Below are 20939 nucleotides of genomic sequence, written 5' to 3' on the forward strand. Positions count from 1 at the left end.
AATTTTCCAATAACCATCCATATTTTTCTAAAACAACCATTCACAAAGAGACAAACTGATTATATTCTTTGGATTCATTACTACAACATAGCACACATTAGCCAAAACAGCTTTCTACTGTTGGAACAATAGCCTGAGGAGAAATCTCATCTCATTGCTTGGTAACAGAGATAGCAAACATGTATATGGTAAACATTTACAAAGAGACAAACTCATTATACTGTGACAAGTGAGACAGATTAATAAAACAATCTTGAGACTAAGATATGTTTGCTGATATGAATGTACATCATGGGTTTACCTCTGGCTGCTGATGCTGGTAAGATTGGACTCGAGATCTTCTGCAGGCGGTGTGACAGTTTTGACACCAGATGAGAGAGTCTGAGTCTTAGGCTTCTCTAGTTCTGAAACTATTTGAAGTGAGTTCTTCGTCTCTACCGTCTGTCCCCATGGCTGATCAGTTGACTGATAAGCGTAAGGTGAGTGGTTGGCCGAAGAAGAAGCTGACCAACTCCATGAAGCGGATGAGACAACAAGGGAAGCCGCATCAACCAGGACCGGAGCAAATGTGCCAATCCCCAAAGTATACGGTGAGAAATCCGGCAAAGGCATGTTTTCATTTAGGTGTAAGACCACTTGTTCCATCGTTGGTCTGGACTCCGGCACGATATTTGAACACAGCAAACCGAGTTTCATAACCATCTCCACTTCCTCTGGTGAGAACTCATCTCCCAGCCTCGGGTCGATAGCATTAAGCAGAGAATCCTTTTTCCAGCACTCACACACCCATTTGATCATATGTCGTTTCTCAACTTCCAACTGCGGCTCCACTGGTCTCCTCCCACAGGTTACTTCGAGCATGAAAACACCAAAGGCGTAAACATCGGTACCAGTGGAAGCTCCCATTGTGATCAGCTCAGGTGCCATGTAACCAACAGTTCCCACTGCAGCCGTCGTGGCTGCACTCCCTCCGTGTTCATGAAACCTAGCCATCCCAAAATCCCCTAACCTCCCATTGAACTCCTCGTCCAACATTATGTTTGAAGCTTTGATATCTCGGTGCAGAACAACTTGGTCAGCACCTGTGTGCAAGTACCAGAGAGCAGACGCTATTCCCTTAACAACCACAAGTCTTTCTTTCCAAGAAAGAATCCGTTTCGCCTCGTCAAACAAATGCTCGTCAAGACTACCGTTGGGCATGTACTCAGAGACAAGGAGAAGCTCTCGCTTTCTCCTGCAATAACCGAAAAGCGGAACGAGATTCCTGTGTTTCAGACACCTCATGCTGACAACCTCAGCCACGAACTGCTTCACACCTTCATCACCGTTGTGGGAAACTCTCTTCACTGCTATTTCTCTTCCTTGAGGAAGTTTTCCTCTATAGACTTCACCAAAACCTCCTTTCCCAAGAAACTCATCCTTACTAAACCCCTTTGTCGCTTTGTACAAGGACTTGTAAGAGAACCGATGCGCATCAAACTCCTTCTCCCACGTTTCGGAAACTTCTGAAAACTTCTTCCTCCGTTGGAAATAAACTCCCGCAAGAACAGCCAACGCCACAACAGCAAGAAAGACAACAAGAAAAATAATCCACGGAGGTAGCTTCTTATGTGGAGCTTTAGGATGAACTGTAGGAAGAGGTTTGGGATGAGGAACTTGAGGAAGTTTCGAGATGTCTAGTCGATGCAATGATCCTCCTCCGCTAGTGCCGAAACTCCACCAAAGAATATAGTGATCACACACAGCGTTCCCCGTTGCAGCAGAGAACCCAACAAACAGTTTCGATATATTCGGAAATATATCTGAAAGGTTGATTGGATGTGACAAAACAGGCCGGCTTGGCTTCTCCACTTCAAGAGGTGCCAACGAGACATTGAGAACAGAGCCATCGTAATCCACCCAGACCTGTATAGGGTTTCCGGACAATAAGTTCAAGCTTACGTTTCTCCCTTTGGAATAGTAAGAAGCTGGAGCCACTTCGACGGATACAGGATCGTTCACATCGATACCAACGTGACCGCCACCGACTTTGATATCATTAAACTCCGGGTTCCAAATAGTGTCGAGCTCGACAGCGAGAGCGGGAGATCTTGACGCGTTGAAAGCCCCCAAGTATCTTGTTGACTGTGCGTAAGAAAAATCCAGAGAAGGAGATACTAAAAAGGTGAGGCCGTGCCCGGGTTCAACACCTGGCTTAGGCACCAGAGCGCACACGAAATGAGTTGAGAAGGAACCGATCAACTGAATCGGTTTCTTGTGGAAAGCTCGGCCCATTTGATAATCTGAAGTGTTTGTCAGCTGCAGTAATCCACTGGGGAGAAGTACTTTTGCGGAAGCGTCTAGGTAAAGATTTTCTTGGGAGGTGAAGTTTTGATAGACAAAACTTGTCTCTTGTTGACTTGATAGAGAGATGAGATGGAGAGAAGTGATTATCAGGATCTGAAGCAAGTAACGAGCCATTGAAGATGATGAAACAGAGAGTCTGGATCTGATATGCATCTCATAACCTTGCAAGCTGGAGAGAAAAAGTGAAGAAAAAAGGATGTGAGGCTGTGAGTTAAGGTTTCGGTGATCCAAAGCCTATTTAACTTTCTAATAGTATTTGTTTATTTAACCAAAGGAATCACCATTTTTTTTTGGCTTTACAAACTGTCCTCCATTAACACGATGATATTAAAATAATCTATAAATAAAGCTTTTAACGTGGTTTCCATTTGAGACAATTAATATTTTAACTTATAAGATATCAACCTCAATCTAAATAGACAACGCAACGTCTGAATGGGGTACCATGGACCAAAATAATATAATGCGTGTAACAAACATATGAATGAATTAGTATATGTGTCGGAATAGATCGTGCACCAACTTTCATTGGATTTGTCTGCTACTTCTAGTCCTCTACTTGAAGAAGATATCTTCTAAGGAAGCAGACAATTAAAACATCATATTTTAAACATGCACTTGACCTTTCAGACGCCTTATATAAAAAAAAAGCCAATGTTATTGTAATGATATTTCAATTCAATTATGAGCCAGACCTAAGTTAAGAAGCCTTGGAATGCGTGGAATAATTATGACAACTAGGAATGTTCTTTAATGATGGTTATCACAACTAATAGAAAATCGACACTAGAGTTTTATATGTCAATCAGGCCAAAGCCCCTCCAACCCTAAAAAATTACCGGGACTCAGTTTTATAAACCCAAAAATTTGAGTTTTTCGGACTAAACCCATTTGAACTTCGGATATTTTGGATCTAACTCCGTTTGAACTAGGACCGACTCGAAAACCCAAAATTTTATATTTTAATTTAAATACTATTGTTCTTCTAATCAAAACTATTATTAGTATTAACATATTATTTTAATATTTTTATCCAGACTCTAATAAAGCAAATATAAAAGTTGTTAATGCACTTTATTGTTTGATCATTACAAGTGTCACATTTTAAATTTTGCAAATGTATCTTCTTCTTTCATGTACATTATGTTTTTTTTTTCAAAATACAAAGTATGAAACGTTTGACCATGTTTATCATAAATTTTATTCTTTTATATGTTTAGTTTTAATTTATATTTGATTGTTTAAATCTTATTAAGTTTGGTTTGTTTATAATATGTTTTTAAAGCATAAAAAAGTAAAAAAAAAAATTAGAAAGAAAAAAAGTTTAAACTCATTTTATATTTTAAAACAAAAAAATGAAACTATTATTTTTTAATGAAAATTCACATGTATTAAAACGATCGAAGTGACAATGACAAATTATTTTTTGAAAAGCCCAAAAAAACCCGAAAAACCCTATAACCCTACAAAAGCTGGGCCGGGATTTGAATTTTAGGTCCAAAATATTTCTGGACCGGACTGGCCCGGACCGAGCTCAAATATTTACATGCTTAGCGGATTTGGACCGGCCCGGACCAGCCCGAATCGACCCCCTAGTTAGGTCCTACCTTGTCGACCTATAACTTTAGGATTTCCAAATTTAGCCCTAGAATACGTCCTCATATGAACAAACAACAAATCAAATCACTAAAGCCGAGATTCAAGAGAAGGGAACAGACAACCACTACAACATAATCCTCTTTTCTGCTACTCACAATCCGCATGTCTTCTTTCATTGTTTGGTTATGTCGCAGTAGTACTAGTAGCCACACTAAGAGCAAAATAAGACTATTGAAACAGTTAGTTTTTTCAGACAACCTATATTCCACAGAGGTCTAATCTCCTATATATTAATTGAGAAGCATTTGAAAAATTAGAACCTTAATTTTGTATTAATTAAAAAAAACTTCAAATCCTAGGTGGCACTCTAAATGCCTTCTAAATTCCATTTCAAAGAATTCTAGAGCATCTAATATAAAATATAGTTTAATCTAATGGTGTCACATTATTTCATAATTATATAACACTAGTGAACATTATATTAATCTAAAATATAGAAAGTGTGTATTCTTTCCTTAAATAAAAGCTACGGAATTACCTAATATGATTTACATATATATGGCAATTAATGATTATGAATAATAAAGATTTGATAACAATTTTTGCATCCTTCTTCATTTTTGTTTAAATTTATATTATTAAAAAAAATTAAACAATCACATTAAACATATAATAAAAAAATTAGATTTTTTATTATATGTTATATTTTGAATTTTTTAAAATGACTTTAAATTACAAAAATGAAGAAACCTTATATGTTATTTTTTTTTTAAAAACGACTTTAAAATACAAAAATGAGGACATCTTATATGTTATATTTTTCTTATATGTTAGAATTTTCTTATATGTTATATTTTGAATTTTTTTAAAACGAATTTAAATTACAAAATGTAAGTTTTCCTTAAGTAAACGACTAAAAACATTAAAATGACATGTATCAATTCGATGGTTGATTTGAAAGCTTTCAAAACCATATGGAAGATAAAAGTCAAAATAATTTAACTGTTGAAACAATACTGTTCACTTTTTTCAAGAATGTGTTCGATGGAAATAATAAGGTTTTTATGTCATAATTTGTTTAATGTTCACTAGATAACATTATATTAACCTAAAATATAATAAGTGTGTATTCTTTCCTTAAATAAAAGTTACAGAATTACCTAATATGATTTACATATATATGACAATTAATGATTATGAATAATAAAGATTTGATAACAATTTTTGCATCATTCTTCATTTTTGTTTAATTTTATATTTAAAAAAAAAATAAACAATCACATTAACATATAATAAAAATATTAGATGTTTTCTTCTATGATATATCTTGAATTTTTTAAAATGACTTTAAATTATAAAAATGAGGAAACCTTATATGTTATATTTTTTTTAAAACGACTTTAAAATACAAAAATGAGGACACCTTATAGTTATATGTTATATTTTTCTTATATGTTATATTTTTTCTTATATGTTATATTTTGAATTTTTTAAAATGACTTTAAATTACAAAAATGTAAGTTTTCCTTAAGTATACGACTAAAAACATTAAAATGACATGTATCAGTTCGATGGTTGATTTGAAAGCTTTCGAAACCATATGTAAGATAAAAATCAAAATAATTCAACTGTGAAAACAATACTGTTCACTTTTTCAAGAATGTGTTCGAGGGAAAAAATAAGGTTTTTATGTCATAATTTGTTTAATGTCCACTAGAGAACATTATATTAACCTAAAATATAAGAAGTGTGTATTCTTTCCCTAAATAAAAGCTACGAAATTACCTAATATTATTTACATATATATGGCAATTAATGATTATGAATAATAAAGATTTGATAACAATTTTTGCATCCTTCTTCATTTTGTTTAATTTTATATTATTAAAAAAATAAACAATCACATTAACCATATAATAAAAAATTAGATTTTTTTCTTATATTTTATATTTTGAATTTTTTAAAATGACTTTAAATTACAAAAATGAGGAAACTTTATATGTTATTTTTTTTAAAAACGACTTTAAAATACAAAAATGAGGACACCTTATATGTTATATTTTTCTTATATGTTATATTTTTTCTTGTATGTTATATTTTGAATTTTTTAAAACGACTTTAAATTACAAAAATGTAAGTTTTCCTTAAGTATACGACTAAAAACATTAAAATGACATGTATCAATTCGATGGTTGATTTGAAAGTTTTCAAAACTATATGGAAGATAAAAGTCAAAATAATTCAACTGTGAAAACAATACTGTTCATTTTTTTCAAGAATGTGTTCGATGGAAAAAATAAGATTTTTATGTCATAATTTGTTTAATATCCAATCTGATCAACCCATGATGTATTAATTATAGTTTTGTTTCATTATTTTTAATAAAAATTAATCCGATCATCGGAAAAAAGTTATATAATAACAACAAAAAATATTGTATATATATAAATAAAATGTTCATATATATAAAAATTAACTATCGATAATATATACAAATAAACTCACCCTGCGGAAGGCGCAGATATTATCCTAGTACACATATAAGATTATTTACTTACTACCCACGTAAGCAACTTTTTGTGTGGTTATTGGTGACACTACATTAATGTATAGGTGAATATCATAAAAGAGATTAGTGGTCAGATAGAAACCTGCATCTTGTGTAGCTTTAAACATGTGGTGGTAAAGCCTAACCACAACAGAACTTCCCTTGACCTCAGCATCTAACATAGCCAGGGGCGGATCCAACCACATAACTAGTATGGGGCACATCATATAAAATGTTTAAATCAAGGGAATTTACATAAATTGTATGTTAACTATTGAAGGAAAACAAAATTTTGTGTGGGGCACTTGCCACACCTATGGCCTTCCTGCGTCCGCCCCTGAACATAGCAGGAGAAGCCTTGAAATCTCGGCGTATAACAACAGCTTGGTGAGCTCCTGAGTGCACAAACGAGAGCCGAAGCAAATATCAATAAGAACGAACAATCTTTACCACCAGGAAGAACTTTCTATAATGCGTCTGTCACCAGGAAGCACTGTGCTGAGATGCTTAAAAGCCCAAAGAAATGCGTTGCATCAGCATTGCACGAGATGCTTAGAAGCAAACGAAAAGCACACCAAAAGATTTTCTCGAAGAAAGTGGTGAGACCCTTTTGCATCCCCAAGGCCCAAAACTGTAGATGAGCTTCAAAAATTCATGCTTTATCATCAATACCCAAAGAAGATAAGACATTCACCTTCTTCAAAGCCCTAACCGATGTTTCCTTATCGCCAAAAAATCCCTCTCAGCTTAGAATTTAAAAGTGTGTGAATGATTATTTTTCCGGTCACCGGCGGCCGTATCTAGTCCGGCAAAGATTAAGAACTGATGTGTATTAGTCCCTGAGAGTGACGAAGAATAGCCACATTTGCCGTTGAGAGGCTCTGGGACTGAGAGATTTGAGAAAGCTCCGTCTATACCAGAAGCTTAATAGGGACTAGTTCATAAATTAATTTAACCGTTTTTAAAACCTTATTTTTCATAATTTTATTTTTTGCTTAATATTATGAATATTCTTCGCATGACCCATCTTATGTTCTGAAGTGTTGGTCAGCAACCCCATCAACATGAAGATCTCTCTGGCGAAAACCATTGAAGACAAACTCAGTTTCTTGTTGACTTGACTGGTGAATCAGAAGAAAGAAAGGAGATCACCATCCATATCAGATCTGATCCTTGAGCCATTGCTAATACAATCTTAGAAAAATCTTTGTCTCTGTGTTAGTGGTATGGTAAATAACTATCCTATCCATTTGCAAAACAAGGTCTGATCATTACTTCACAAGAAGAACCAAAGGGGAAGTCACCAAAGATTTTGCACAACAATTATAGACTAAAGTGCTGTGCCTTTTGATGTTTGTCAATTATCCGACATTAAATGTCATAACAAGATTATGTATCAGCTTTCTCATTGAAAAACATACAATCGGTTTACTCATTCCCAAGTACTGAACAAATACTGATGAAAGTATCTCAGACAAAGTTCATGATTTAAAGATCTATGATGTTTGACTGGCTTTAGATGTGTAACTGGGACTGGCAACAACTTTCTTTACAAATATTTTAGCAAAGTAATCGCAAAACTTTCATCGTCCGCTCCCATAGACCACCGAGTGAGTAACAAACATAGAGTTGTTGGAGGACGACGACAGTGAAGGTGAAGGTATCGTTAGCCTTGCTGGCGAAAGCGCCATTGGAGTTAGAACACCAATCCCTGGAGAATGTGGCCAAAACTCCGGCAAAGCCATGTTTCCATTCACATACTGCACAACCTGTTCCATCGTCGGCCTTGCATCCGGGACAAGGTTAGCACATAACAAACCAAGTTTCAGAACCCTCTCGACTTCATCAGATGAGAACTCTATCAGCCTCGGATCTTTAGCATCAACCAAACAAGACCTTCTCCAGCAATCACAAACCCAAGTGACCAGAAACCGTTTCTCAGCAGACAAGGTGGATTCCACAGGCCTCCTCCCGCAAGTCACTTCAAGCAAGAAAACACCAAACGCATACACATCGGTTCCAGTGGATGGTCCCATCGTTATAAGCTCAGGCGCCATGTAACCAACGGTTCCCACCGCAGCCGTCGTGGTCGGATCAGCCCCTCTGTCGTATAGCCTCGACATACCGAAATCTCCCAGCCTTCCGTTGAACTCCGCGTCCAGCATGACGTTAGCAGCTTTGATATCTCTGTGTATAACAACTTGGTCAGCTTCCGTGTGTAAGTAACTAAGCGCCGAGGCAATGTCTTTGACAATCGCAAGTCTCCTCCACCAGGGGAGAGAGGTTATACTATGATCGAATAAGTAATTGTCAAGGCTACCGTTTGGCATGTACTCGGATACCAGGAGTAACTCGCGTTTCCTCCTGCAGTATCCGAGAAGCGGAACCAAGCTCCGGTGTTTCAAACTCCTCATGCAAACGATCTCAGCGACAAACTGCTTCATACCTTCCTCGCCTTCGTGTGATACTCTCTTCACAGCCACTTCTCTGCTCTTAGAGAGTGTTCCTCTGTAGACTTCGCCGAAACCTCCTCTCCCAAGAAACTCATTCTTACTAAAACCTTTTGTTGCTTTGTATAGAGACTTGTAGGAGTACCTGAGCGGACCATACTCCTTCTCCCATTCCTCTCTTACTTCAGCGTACAAGTTCCTCCTATACATATAAACTCCAACAAGGAGCCCCAAAACTAAGCAAGCTATTAAACTAAGGAGAGCATCCAGCACCAGAGGAGATGACTCATGTTTATTACTAGGATGATCAACTTTGGGAAGCTTTGAGATGTCAATGCTCTGCAGCCTCGCCATGGTTTTGCTGAAACTCCACCCGAGTACGTACTGGTAGCTCATGATCGACCCGGTTGCACCGGAGAACCCGAAGAACATTCTTCTACCTTGCACAATCTCTGTAAGATTAATGGAAGCTGACGACAAAAGAGGTCGGCTCGGCTTCTCCGTTTTAAGAGGTGCTAATGTAACGTTGAGCGTGGTTCCTTGGTAGTCAACCCACACCTGAATAGGATCTCCACTCAAGAGCTTTATCTCTATGCTCCTACCTTCCTTGTCTGAAAAATAAGAAGCGTTGGCTGATAGTTTAGACACGGCGCTATCCACATCAATCCCGACATGGTTATCACTGATGTCTTTCAACTCCGGAGCTAGAGCGGTATCTAGCTCTATCGCCAGCACGCGCGCGGGGGTAGATTCGTTCGAAGATGTGTTGAAGATACCGAAGAACCGAGTCGGCTCGGCGTGGCTGAAATCAGTGGATTGAGAGACGACGAACGCCATGCCGTGTCCGCTCGTATAATCAGCAGGGAGAAGTGCGCAGACGAAATGTGTGGAGAAGGAGACTGGTTCGGATGAGTTGTAATCGATCGGCTGCTGGAGAAAAGCGTGACCCATCTGGCGAAGAGTGTTGTTTGTGAGTTGCAGGGCACCGTTGTGTGGGAGGATTCTTGCACCGCCGTCGAGGTGGAGATTGTTACCTGCTTGGTCGAAGCCGTTGTAGACAAACGGTGGCTCTTGTTGAAACGATGGGCAGAGACAAGATATCATCAAGAACATTCGTAGAACCAATCGTGAAGTCATTGGTAATGAAACTGGGAGGGTTATCTTTTTTTTTTTTGGTTTTTTAATTATTGGCTTTCTCTGTTTCCAGTGGTTAATAATAAGGATCTCTTACTCTCTCTGGCTGTATAGTGTAGACCCATTGAATAAGGCATACTAGTCAACTAAAGAGTTAAGACTGCTTCGGAGTCTATATGGTATACGTATATTACGTTAGTAAGACTTTTGAACAGATGTCTTAGTCAAGGCAGCGAAATTAATTCCGAGAAGAAAAGTAGAGGTGTAGAGGAAGTGTGACTTGATTGGTCTTTTGTATATTATTGAAGAAGAAAATGTCAAAAGACTGATCGCTAAAGAAGATAAAGATGACGGTGAACATGCAAAAACAAATTTCCTCAAAAGTTAAAAATATGGATTTGGAAGTAACTTCAAAGTCAAATCATTAGAAACTTTCGAAGTTGACTGATAACGTTTCTAAAGATATTTTGCCTTATGAATTAAGGCGAGAGATATTTACTGGCATTAAGGTAATGCAGAGTAATATGAGGTGGATTATTTTCTTAATATATAGATATGCACAAGATATGTTATTATTTAAGTCAAGGTCAATTTCATTGAATATTTCAATTCCACTGTTAGCAATCAAGAACATCATGTCCACACACACTTAATGGTAGTTTCTAGAAAACCGAACCTGAACCAAAAACCGAAAACAAAAACAGGCGACAACTCAAAATAAAATGTGTGTGTCGTGAACCGACAACACAAATTATCATCATGATGTTGATTCACATATATGCCTAGGATGTGAGTTATGGAACCAACGGATTCTCCAATGTGGAGTTAGACATGAATTCGCATATCAATCTGACTTTATGAACTATTGTAGTCAATCATGATCCATCGTTGAGATTTGTATAGTGTCTAAAGTTGATTAAAACTGTTTTTTTTTTATCACCTTACTCGAGTGGGTCATCAAACTCATTAGTGGAAGCAAGAAGAATAGATAGATACTACAAGTTCTGAATCAACCAAACTCAAAACGGAACAAAGTCACGGAAATATGAACCTCAAAACAGAGAGGTTAAAGACAGAAAGAAAGAGCAAAATGTAGCAAATGAGTTTGGCCCTGGAAAAGTAAAATGCGAAAAGAGAACAACAAGCTTGGTTCCAGACAGAAACCTCAGTCGTAGTCAGGATGGAAAGGGTTCGTGTAATCGTCGTATTCATAGCCGTCCGAGTCATAAAATGTAGCGTACTTCCCATACTTTCCAAAGTATGGGCAGTCCTCACTTGCAAACTCCTCACCCGGGCGAAGCATGTCGTGGAGAGCCTTATACTCCAGCATCCGACGGGAATGGGGCACACCTACATGATTTTTCAACAGATTCTGATTTTGAGTAATAGAATTTACTTAGAGAGATTTAGAATGTGCACATTATTACCAGCTGGCAGTTCGGAGTAAGGATCAAAGGACCCTTTAGCACCATTCATATTCTGCCCAAAACCAAAGGGGAAGTCACCAAAGCCGTAATCAAAATCTTCATCGTCTTCATAGTCGTCATTATGACAGAACAGAGGAAACTTGGACTCAGTAAGACCAACAAAAAGAACATACCTTGCTATATGGAATCAACAACAGCAAGAACAAGTGAGAGTGAACTAGAATCACAGTCTAGAGTCTAATAGCTAGTGAAGGTTCTTTATATATCAAGAACATACCTTTCTATACAGATTCAACAACACAAATAGCAAGTGAGAGTAAAGTATAACAATAAACAGGAAAAGTCTGAAACTTACATATTGGAAAATGGGATAAGAATCACAGAAGATAACAACATGTTTGATCCCAAGCTTCGAGGCTTCGGTTAACCCTCGTGTCAACGCCTTAACTTCCGCTCCTTGAGGGTTCAAGCCAAGGCCAAGCAGTTCCCCCTTTAACTCAAACAACAAACCATCCCTCTGGTCGCAAATCGCAACCCCAAATCCAGCCGCCACGTCAGCCGTCTTCCCTTTCCCCTTCCCAGTCCAACTCTCTTCACTCACCAAACCCTTAAAGTAAAGCCTATACAACACATCCCCGCTAAACTTAACCGTCGAACCACCCTCACCGACTAATTTCGCCGAACTAACAACCGACGGCGAAGGCTTCTTAGGAACGTACACGTACTCATTTCGAAAGTTACCGACTTTAGCGTTAGGGTTTCGGTAACCTCCCCGTGCACCAGCGGCGGCTGCTTCGTGGGTTTTCCCTTTGCCTCTGGAGTTTCTTCGACGCGCATTCTTCGAAACTCCTCTAGGCGCCGAACTGTTCCGGCCGTTCTCCGCTGCGGTAGCGGGAGCAGACGTGTTCGCACTCGGTTGCGTCTCAGGAGTACGAGATCGGGAGGAGAGAGACGCTGCAAACGCCTCCAATGTCTGTAACCGGCGGGCTTTGTCGGAATCCGAGTCACGACCTTCCATAACTTTTGCCTAGGTTTGTGTCGTGTTAGGGACGAGTGAGTGGTTTCTTCGCTCTACATAGGCATTTTCAAAATATATACTAGAAGAGTGCGCAGGTTAGTCACGCACGTGTGTGTGGACCGTCAAATTATATAAGTTTCAAAATATATGCTACATTGGCCTATTAAAAACATATACTACTCCCTCTGTTTTTTAATGTTACATATTCTAGATTTTTCACACATTTTAATAAAACACATTAAATTTGCATATTTTTTTGTATTTATCTTTGTTTCATAATTTTAAGCCAATAACAATTCAGTAAATGCAATTAAATTTTTGGAAATTTGCAATTAGTTAATAAAACATGTCTTGAAAATGTAAAAAATGGATCTTTTTAAAACAAATTTTTTTTCTAGAATATGTAATACTCCCTCTGTTTTTTAAAGATGGATGTTCTAGAGAAATATTTTGTTTCCAAAAGATGTATTTTTCATGTTTTCAAAGCATATTTTGTCAACTAATAATGAAAAATTGTGTGTTTCAAAAATATTAATTACATTTCTTTTAATCCTATTGGTTTAAAAATATAATAAATATAAAGTTACAAAAAACTATGCATTAATAACTAAGTTGTGAAAATCCTAGAACATTCATCTTTAAAAAACAGAGGGAGTATTAAGGAACTGAGGGAGTAAAAGAGAGCGCAAGTTAGTCACTCACGTGTGGGTGCAAGATATTTATTTATTTACTTGGTTGACTTTTAGTCAAAAGGGTATAACCGTCATTCCTGTTTGTTTCTTAAGACAAGTAAAGTTCGTTGTTTACTCCGGCGTCGATCAATTCCATTAGCTCAGTCCAATTCCTCGGCTGTTTCGAACGATATAGCGGCGGATTGATAGAGAACTTACACCGACATTATACACGACAATCCAGGTAATTCATGTTTTTGAGTTTGGTAACTCGTGTTGTGAATGATCTCGAGCAAGTTTCACTGAGTGGTAGAGTTAATTTGGTGTAGTTAATTGCTTTTTTTTTTTAATTCAACTTCTAGAACCATGGGTTTGATTTTGGATGTGTATGTTGTGATAAATTTGAGTGCTTTGTGTGGATATTCTAAGAAAATAATAATAATGTGCTGAAACTGTTCGACAAAATGCCTGAAAGAAGATTTTTTTTGCGTGTAGAACTCTATAGCTTATATATGGTAAGTTTATTGTAGTTCCTTGAGAACGTTGGTTCGGTTTATCTGCTCTAGAATATGCAATTGTTGTGTATGTGCATGTCTCGCTGCTAGTATAGATAGATCTTGACCTTTTGGGTAGTGATTTAGTCTCCCGATTCTTCATGATCTGACTCACATCTGTCCTTGAACTAGTCAGAAATTGGAAATAAAACTTAACAAAACACTCAATGATAACGCAAAAAGTCTTGTTTTTTTCAGTTGATAACAAAATTAAGCAGAACCATGTACAATATGTTTCATGGGTTTTCTCTTTTTTTTTTTTTTTTATATTCAAAAGGTTTGATCTTTAGTGTTGCTATGCAGATTAATTCCATGGCGCCAAGATGGAAATGGAAAGGAGCTGAAGCAAAAGCTCTTGCAGAACCTATTTCAAAATCAGTCTCAGAGCTCCAGCTCTCTCTAGCCAAAACAGAGTCATCGGGCTCCCTCTCGAGTTGCAACGTGCTCCTAGCTGTTGAGCCGGAGCAAGCTGAGCTACTCGACCGCTGTTGTTTCGGCAAACTCGTCCTATCCGCTGAGAAAGTCAAGAAATGGATTCAGTTATCCTTTGAAGAAGCTTTCTATTTGCTCTACATCCTCAAATGCATCAAACTCTCCCTTCGAGGCCGCTGCTTGGAGAACGAAGTAGACACGTGGATGTACATGAGATCAAAAAGACCAAACTTTCCGGCATTTTTCAAAACTTATTCACATTTACGATCCAAGAACTGGGTTTTGAGATCCGGATTGCAGTACGGTGTGGATTTCGTGGCGTACCGTCATCATCCATCTCTTGTCCATTCGGAATACTCTGTTTTGGTTCAGTCCGGTGATAGTGATCGGTTAAGAGTGTGGTCTGATGTCCATTGTGCTGTTCGGTTAAGCGGAAGTGTTGCTAAAACGTTGTTAACTCTTCATGTCAGTGGTAACTCTAACAGAGAGGATTTGAATCTACCTACGTGTTTGGAGAACTACAGAGTTGAAGAGCAAACGATAAGTAGATGGAGCCCAGAACTCAGTCGTGAAGATGAAACTACAAGTCCAACACCAAAAGTTACCAATGTGAGTAATTTGAAAACGCCATGACGAACCCGGTTTTGATTTTTTCACATGAATCTCTAAGCAATTTTGTTTTCAGATTTAGTTGAGATAGTGAGACGCAGAACATTTGTTTTCTACAGTCTTAGAGCTTATACCCTTTTAATTTTACGCATCTGTGTTATATCAGTTGACCAATGACATTCGGAATGGTTGGTTTATCCATCTTCGTTGCAGAACCAATATTAGACCTACAAACCCACTCGTTGTTCACTTATTCTAATGAGCAGCAATAGTATATAGGTGCTAATTGCAACTGATAATTTACAACCAGAATATTAATCATGATCATCATCATACATAATAAAAACACACACATTTAGAAATAAACAACGATCAAAGATATGATTATATAATCCATAACGGAGTAATAAAAACACAACTTAGAAATTTTTTTCATCTATGACAGAGAAAAAAACTATGCTAAAAGCTCATCAAATCTCAAAATGACTAGGATGAGATTTGGTCATCCTAGCCTCACCGGCGGGTTCGTCATTATCCATCCTCTTAACAACACGGTAAGCCGCATAAGCGATCACATAGAAGATAACAAGTATGATCAAACCCACAATATTGATCACTGATACTTTCCTCCAACTCTGTTTTAAGCTACCAAGGACACCAGCTTTGCAAGAGCTACACTGGTAACATAGTAGTCTCTGGTCATTGTTCCACAACATACAGTCCGGGTTCAGTCCAATCATATCTTCTCCTGGAATCCAGAGTGTCTCGTTCACGTACGTGTATCCACATTCTGTTGGCGGTTTGCAGCTTCCGGACTGCAGATTTGAGACAAATATGTATCATATAAGGTTTGGTTCGTGTTATAGACTGAAAGGGCAACATTGTGTCACAGGTACCAGAAGTATCACACACACCCACCGCTGAAAAAGGTCTTGCATGGATAAAATATCTTACCAAACCAGGGCATTCTAGACTCATTGTTAAGACGAGACCCACTTCAACGACTACCCATTTGATCTTTCAATTTTCATATACTACTACTTGGTCACTACTAGGTTTTGCATGGCGATTACAACTTTCAAACTAGTAATGATTATAGGTCAGAATATAATACCAATAAAGTTTATGAACAAAAGTACAAAAGCCAGGACACAGAATTTAGGAGCCAGACAAATCTACTGATTACCTCTTACATGCTAAAACAACTTCAGTTAAATTGAAGTAACAACCTAAACAAATTTCTGTCATGATATTTATTTAAACTGACAACGAACAGAACAACGTTGATGTTAGTAATAGCCATAATTTTGTAAGCTATTGACTTACGATCAAGATCAAGAACGAAGATATTTAGGTCTAAGTAATATATTAATTCGATTTAACATGCATACATATATTATCAAGTTTTGTCATATATAGTTTTTGCTTTATTCGTACATAAGAGAGACCATTTCTTACAACAAACATAATTACATAAACACACTGTGCACTCCGAGGTGCCAACTTTCAAGAAATCATTTGTTACAACAAACGTAAACATTTATTTTCTGATCACCACATAATGGGGTAGGCTGCATATGCCGCAACACCTGAAATTCAACAACGAATCAACAAAAACTGAGCATCTGAGAATCTGTCCTCTTGACCTTTTATTTTATAGGCTATATCCAAAATAAGGTATATTATATATGTTAAGTTTCTTTTGGTTCTAACTAAAAACTAATTGGCGGTAACTGCAGTGGTTCAAGTCTATTATATAGGCATGGGCATAATATCCGCAACCCGAAATCCGAACCGAACCCGAACCGAAATCCGAACTGAACCCGAACCGAAAAACCCGATTCGTATCCGGTCCGAAATATAAAAAATATCTGAATGGGTCTCGTAAGGTGGTACAAAACATATCCGAACTCGAAGTGTTATTAACCGAACCCGAACGGGTTACCCGAAAAACCGAAAAAACTAAAAAATCCGAAAAAATATCCGAAGAAACCGATCTGAATGTCCAAAATAATATACAATATAATTATATGAAACATGAATATATACTTCAAATATTTAATTTCATATTTATTTTGATATGTTATCTAACAATAAGTATTTAAAATTTAAATAACTACCTTAAATACTTAATTGTATATAAATAAATATATATTTCTTATGTTTTACTTTCAAATTTTAGATTTTATTTCGGGTATATCTGAACCGATCCGATATAACCCGAATCCGAATGATATATGATTACTTTATGGGTTCTATGATGTGATACAAAACCGATCTGAATCCGATGTGTTATATCAGAACCCGATCCGTACTTGCAAATTTACTAGAATGAGACCTAGGATGTGTTATAAAAAAAAACCGAAATCCGAAAAACCCGACCCGAATGCCAACGGGTACCCGAACGCCCATGCGGTTATAATAGTATTATATATTACTTAAGTCTCTTTCATATTTTCGATATGAAATCTTATCTCCTACAATATATACGGTTATATAGCTTAAATTCCATGATAAATGACTTACCACACATGTTCTTCCACATCTCCACCTTGATGTAACCTTTCTCGCCCCAGTCCGTTCCCCATGAGTTCTGTACAAGCCAATATGGGATACCGTCTTCAATTCCATAGCCAACCACCAACATGAAATGGTTCAAGTCCTAACCGCCACATTAAGAAAAACGAATTGAACACTAACTTTATGATAAGTTAATGATTCTACTTGCAACAAAGTGTAATAAAGTCTCACACCTCTGTAGTACTTCCACACTCACTACTAGTGTAGACTCCACTCTCGTAAAAAGCGAATGAGGTTTTAACGTGAAATCCTATGGTAACTGGCCCTATGGATCCAACCCATTGCTTCAGTTCATTTTCATCCACCTGTTGTTTATTCAATCATATCATTAATTACAGGTTACCTGAATGAATATTTTATAGGCGGCTGAAAACTAAAAGAGAAAATGACTAGGATAGCACTAAAAAAGTTTTTGTCATAAATATATCCTTTAAGAATAAAAATGACTAAAATAACATTTAATGTTTTATCAAAAGAGATAAATATACACTTATACCCCAAAGGTAAATTAATTTAGACATTAAGGTTTAGAGTTAAGGGGTGAAGTTTAAGGATTTAGGGTTTAGAGTTTAGGATTTAGGGTTTAGAGTTTAGGGTTTAGAGTTTAGGGGTGGGGTTTAGGGTTTAGGGTTTAGAGTTTAGAGTTAAGGGGTGGGGTTTAGAATTTAAGGTTTAGGATTTAGGGTTTAGAGTTTAGGTTTTAGAGTTTAGAGTTAGGGAATGGGGTTTTGGGATAAGATTTCAAATTTTGAAAAATAAAAAAAATTTAAATTTTTCAAAAGATAAAATGCTATTTTGGTCATTTTAGTTTTTAAGGGTTATTTTTGTGACATAAACTTAGAAATGTGGTATTTTGGAGATTTTACCAAACTAAAATCCTTAAAAGATGCTTACTCCTATGCGATAGCTCCTGATTAATACACGGGGAAGTGCCAGCTGATGTCTGCAGATTCTCTGTGTACTTTCGTAAGGGTAAACTGCTCGTAAGATGAGTCCCCGCTCTTTGATGTACTGAAAGGCTTTGGCAGCAAAGCCGCCATCGCAGCCATTGTTATTTGTAGAACAATCCAGAAGTTGTTGCTCAGACAGAGATATTCTGATTCCATATTTCTTACGGTGAGCGGCCTCAACAGCTCCAACAGAACTGCGGGACCAAAAATCGACCAATATATGACAAACAACCTTGACTTTTAATCTTACATCAAGAGATGCTACAATTTTTATTTTATTTTTATATCAAGAGATGCTACAAAAATTTAAGGAGATAAATATTCTAATCACTAGTTTACCTGATTGCCCACCCAGCTTCACATTGTTCCTGATCTCTGACCGAGCTAACAATACCATCTTCTCTCCAGTCTTTCTGCAGTTACACAATTTAAAGACCAAAAATATCAAATATAAAAAGGGTATATATATGTAGCTAAACATGTTTTCTCAAAATTGAAAAACAGGATGGATGGTTTAGTACAACACTAGGAGTTGCGGTTTCCAAAAGAGCTCTTTCTGTGAGATTGTGGCTGCCCTTTAAAGTGGCAAAGCTAGCAGCATCAATCTTGTTCCTTTGAAACTCTTGTTTGGTTAAATCAGCAAATTCTGTTTGGATTCAAGAGACAATAAGATGGGCCAATCCTTATACATCAAACCAAACAAGGATCACGTAAAGACACACCCACAAAGAACAAAAACAGTCTTGGTCTAGAACAGCAAAAACAATGATATTTGATGGTAAATTTTCACGGAAACCTAATCTCTCATACTCACAAACTCCTCGATAAAAATCTTAGGGCATCTTTATTGGTGGGATGAAGAGAGAGTGAGAGCTAGCCTCTTGTTTTGCTTTTTTTTTTTTTTTTTTTTTTTTTGGTCATTGAAGAGTAAGGGACAGCCTTTAATTAAGGGTTTTTCCCTTCTCTTTCTTCCTCTGTTCCCACACTTTTCTTCTAAGGGATGCCTTAAGGGACTCCCAATACAGATGCCCTTAAGAGCAAAACAAAGCAAAAATCCAACTAAAAGTCACAAGAGAAGTTTCAGTAGTATATAATAAAACAGTTTCAGTAATAGAGAAGACAAATTCAGTTACAAAAAAAAAAAATATAGAGAAGACATATTTCTATTTCATTTAAAAATAACCAAACCAAAAGAAAAGGCAAAATTACTATTAACATTTTAATATTAAACAAAGTATAAATTAATATAATAAAAACTTTAAAAGTTAAAATAAAGCAATGGTTTGTATAAACTATACAACTATATATTGTTATATTTAATCAATTGACATTATAATTTACTTAATTTGAAAGATTTTTATCAAACGATTAACGATATATGAATCAACTTCTAAAAAATATATTTATTTGGTTTACATGATAACTAAATCAAACCAGATCATCAATGTTGGTTTGGTTTAGATTGATTTGGTTCAGTTTTATCATATTGAACACTTTATTCATTTTAAATATTTAATACTTTTAGTTATATTTAATACATAGTTTACCATGAATCCTCAAGGAATCGCACCCATCAATTTATTGGCATGTTTTCGCTCAGAGACTTCTTTCAAAACCTAACCCGTAACAACTTCAGGACAAGAACGATAAACTTACTATTGACACCGAGTTTGTAAGATAAGCCTTTCTTGTTGGTGGATCTGATTAAATCAAGATTTTCTTTGAACACCGAGAAACGGTGCTTTATCTCCTCTGCGTGCTGATACATTTTCCCATACCTCACCAAAACGAACAATCAGTTTGTTTAAAACTCAACGTCGTATGCACCTGTGGTATATAGAGGATGGGACTTACTGGTGAGTGAAGCGAGCAAAGGAGAGAACGTGATGGGATTTGCCTAAGATCTGGACAAAGGATTCCTCTATCTCTCGGAGACGGTCGGGGACCATCCGGATCCGAGGGGAGTCATCGGATCCAATATCCACCGCCAATGATGCGGAAGTGAGAATCACTAGAACCACCAATGATGTGATTGCTCTCACGGACATGGCTTCCTCGTACCCTAGTTCTTCTTTTTTTTTTCCCCAACGATTATCCTGCTTCGGTGTTTAGCTGGAGTTATTGTGAGAAGTGATGTTAATCTGAGATGATATTATATAGTCCCCAACGATTATCCTGCTTCGGTATTTTTTGCGCAGTCAACTATTAGCTGGGGAATAAATATGCGCAAGCAATACTTGAATATTAAAACTGCCGATTTCAAATACTTCGGGAATTAAATGTCCATTTTCCCTCCCAAGAAAATGATATCAAATAAAACGTGATTATTAAAAAAATGAACGCGGTCGTTTGTTTTGTATACTTTCAAATCATAACATGGATTCGAATCTGTAATAATAATAATAAATTTCAACTAATTCCTTTGAAAAGAAGTTGAGAATTTGTCCCTGATGACCTCTATGATACTTCCTCAGGTTTCTCATTGGTTACTTCTTTCACACGCAACGTTCCCATTCATGCTTAAAATGCTCGAGCTAATTTTTTTTTTAAATGCTCGAGCTATGTTCATGTGATTTGCTTCCAATATATTCCGTAAGATTTAATTTAATTCAATTTCTACT

General features: G+C 36.7%; 6 protein-coding genes across 7 annotated transcripts; 1 reads left to right on the forward strand and 5 right to left on the reverse strand.

Moving 5' to 3' along the window:
• Positions 1-47: 47 nt before the first annotated feature.
• LOC106386882 (L-type lectin-domain containing receptor kinase I.9) lies at positions 48-2679 on the reverse strand. The gene has a single exon (XM_048752180.1). The coding sequence runs from the start codon at positions 2497-2499 to the stop codon at positions 298-300; it is 2202 nt and encodes a 733-aa protein (XP_048608137.1). The 5' UTR covers positions 2500-2679; the 3' UTR covers positions 48-297.
• Positions 2680-7871: 5192 nt separating this feature from the next.
• Positions 7872-10201, reverse strand: LOC106386885 (L-type lectin-domain containing receptor kinase I.7-like). The gene has a single exon (XM_013826703.3). The coding sequence runs from the start codon at positions 10078-10080 to the stop codon at positions 8077-8079; it is 2004 nt and encodes a 667-aa protein (XP_013682157.1). The 5' UTR covers positions 10081-10201; the 3' UTR covers positions 7872-8076.
• Positions 10202-11047: 846 nt separating this feature from the next.
• LOC106386887 lies at positions 11048-12592 on the reverse strand. 2 transcript variants are annotated; one of them, XM_013826708.2, is made up of 3 exons: positions 11860-12592; positions 11505-11609; positions 11048-11427 (listed from the first exon to the last, which is right to left on the reverse strand). In XM_013826708.2, exons 1-2 carry the CDS (start codon positions 12520-12522, stop codon positions 11550-11552), a joined length of 723 nt encoding a protein of 240 aa, XP_013682162.1. In that variant the 5' UTR covers positions 12523-12592; the 3' UTR covers positions 11048-11427; positions 11505-11549. The 2 variants fall into 2 exon arrangements, with proteins under 2 accessions (XP_013682162.1, XP_013682160.1); XM_013826706.2 differs by having other exon boundaries at positions 11505-11556; positions 11860-12585.
• A 666-nt stretch (positions 12593-13258) lies between these two features.
• On the forward strand, positions 13259-14935 carry LOC106386888 (tRNA-splicing endonuclease subunit Sen2-2). Its single transcript, XM_013826709.3, has 2 exons — positions 13259-13437; positions 14051-14935. Exon 2 carries the CDS (start codon positions 14060-14062, stop codon positions 14810-14812), a length of 753 nt encoding a protein of 250 aa, XP_013682163.1. The 5' UTR covers positions 13259-13437; positions 14051-14059; the 3' UTR covers positions 14813-14935.
• Positions 14936-15258: 323 nt separating this feature from the next.
• LOC111203550 (tetraspanin-3-like) lies at positions 15259-15766 on the reverse strand. The gene is made up of 2 exons (XM_022697419.1): positions 15743-15766; positions 15259-15603 (listed from the first exon to the last, which is right to left on the reverse strand). The coding sequence occupies exons 1-2, from the start codon at positions 15764-15766 to the stop codon at positions 15259-15261; spliced, it is 369 nt and encodes a 122-aa protein (XP_022553140.1).
• A 1112-nt stretch (positions 15767-16878) lies between these two features.
• LOC106386886 (thiol protease aleurain) lies at positions 16879-20677 on the reverse strand. The gene is made up of 7 exons (XM_013826705.3): positions 20173-20677; positions 19975-20096; positions 18840-18964; positions 18658-18731; positions 18263-18512; positions 17542-17673; positions 16879-17450 (listed from the first exon to the last, which is right to left on the reverse strand). Exons 1-7 carry the CDS (start codon positions 20364-20366, stop codon positions 17259-17261), a joined length of 1089 nt encoding a protein of 362 aa, XP_013682159.2. The 5' UTR covers positions 20367-20677; the 3' UTR covers positions 16879-17258.
• Between the last annotated feature and the right edge of the window lie 262 nt (positions 20678-20939).

This window comes from Brassica napus, chromosome C3, assembly GCF_020379485.1.
Source record: "Brassica napus cultivar Da-Ae chromosome C3, Da-Ae, whole genome shotgun sequence".
Lineage (NCBI taxonomy): Eukaryota > Viridiplantae > Streptophyta > Magnoliopsida > Brassicales > Brassicaceae > Brassica > Brassica napus.

Coding starts and splice junctions, on each gene's coding strand:
- LOC106386882 (XM_048752180.1), bottom strand. CDS start 2,499: ATGCATATCAGATCCAGACTCTCTGTTTCATCATCTTCAATGGCTCGT.
- LOC106386885 (XM_013826703.3), bottom strand. CDS start 10,080: ATGACTTCACGATTGGTTCTACGAATGTTCTTGATGATATCTTGTCTC.
- LOC106386887 (XM_013826706.2), bottom strand. CDS start 12,522: ATGGAAGGTCGTGACTCGGATTCCGACAAAGCCCGCCGGTTACAGACA. Junction 11,557..11,859: donor CTTATCCCATTTTCCAATAT/GTAAGTTTCAGA, acceptor GGTTTTGGGCAG/AATATGAATGGTGCTAAAGG. Junction 11,428..11,504: donor TTACTCCGAACTGCCAGCTG/GTAATAATGTGC, acceptor AAAATCATGTAG/GTGTGCCCCATTCCCGTCGG.
- LOC106386888 (XM_013826709.3), top strand. CDS start 14,060: ATGGCGCCAAGATGGAAATGGAAAGGAGCTGAAGCAAAAGCTCTTGCA.
- LOC111203550 (XM_022697419.1), bottom strand. CDS start 15,766: ATGAGTCTAGAATGCCCTGGTTTG. Junction 15,604..15,742: donor GTCTAGAATGCCCTGGTTTG/GTAAGATATTTT, acceptor TCAAATCTGCAG/TCCGGAAGCTGCAAACCGCC.
- LOC106386886 (XM_013826705.3), bottom strand. CDS start 20,366: ATGTCCGTGAGAGCAATCACATCATTGGTGGTTCTAGTGATTCTCACT. Junction 17,674..18,262: donor TCAGGAGCTATCGCATAGGA/GTAAGCATCTTT, acceptor AATAAACAACAG/GTGGATGAAAATGAACTGAA. Junction 17,451..17,541: donor AGTGTGGAAGTACTACAGAG/GTGTGAGACTTT, acceptor TGTGGCGGTTAG/GACTTGAACCATTTCATGTT.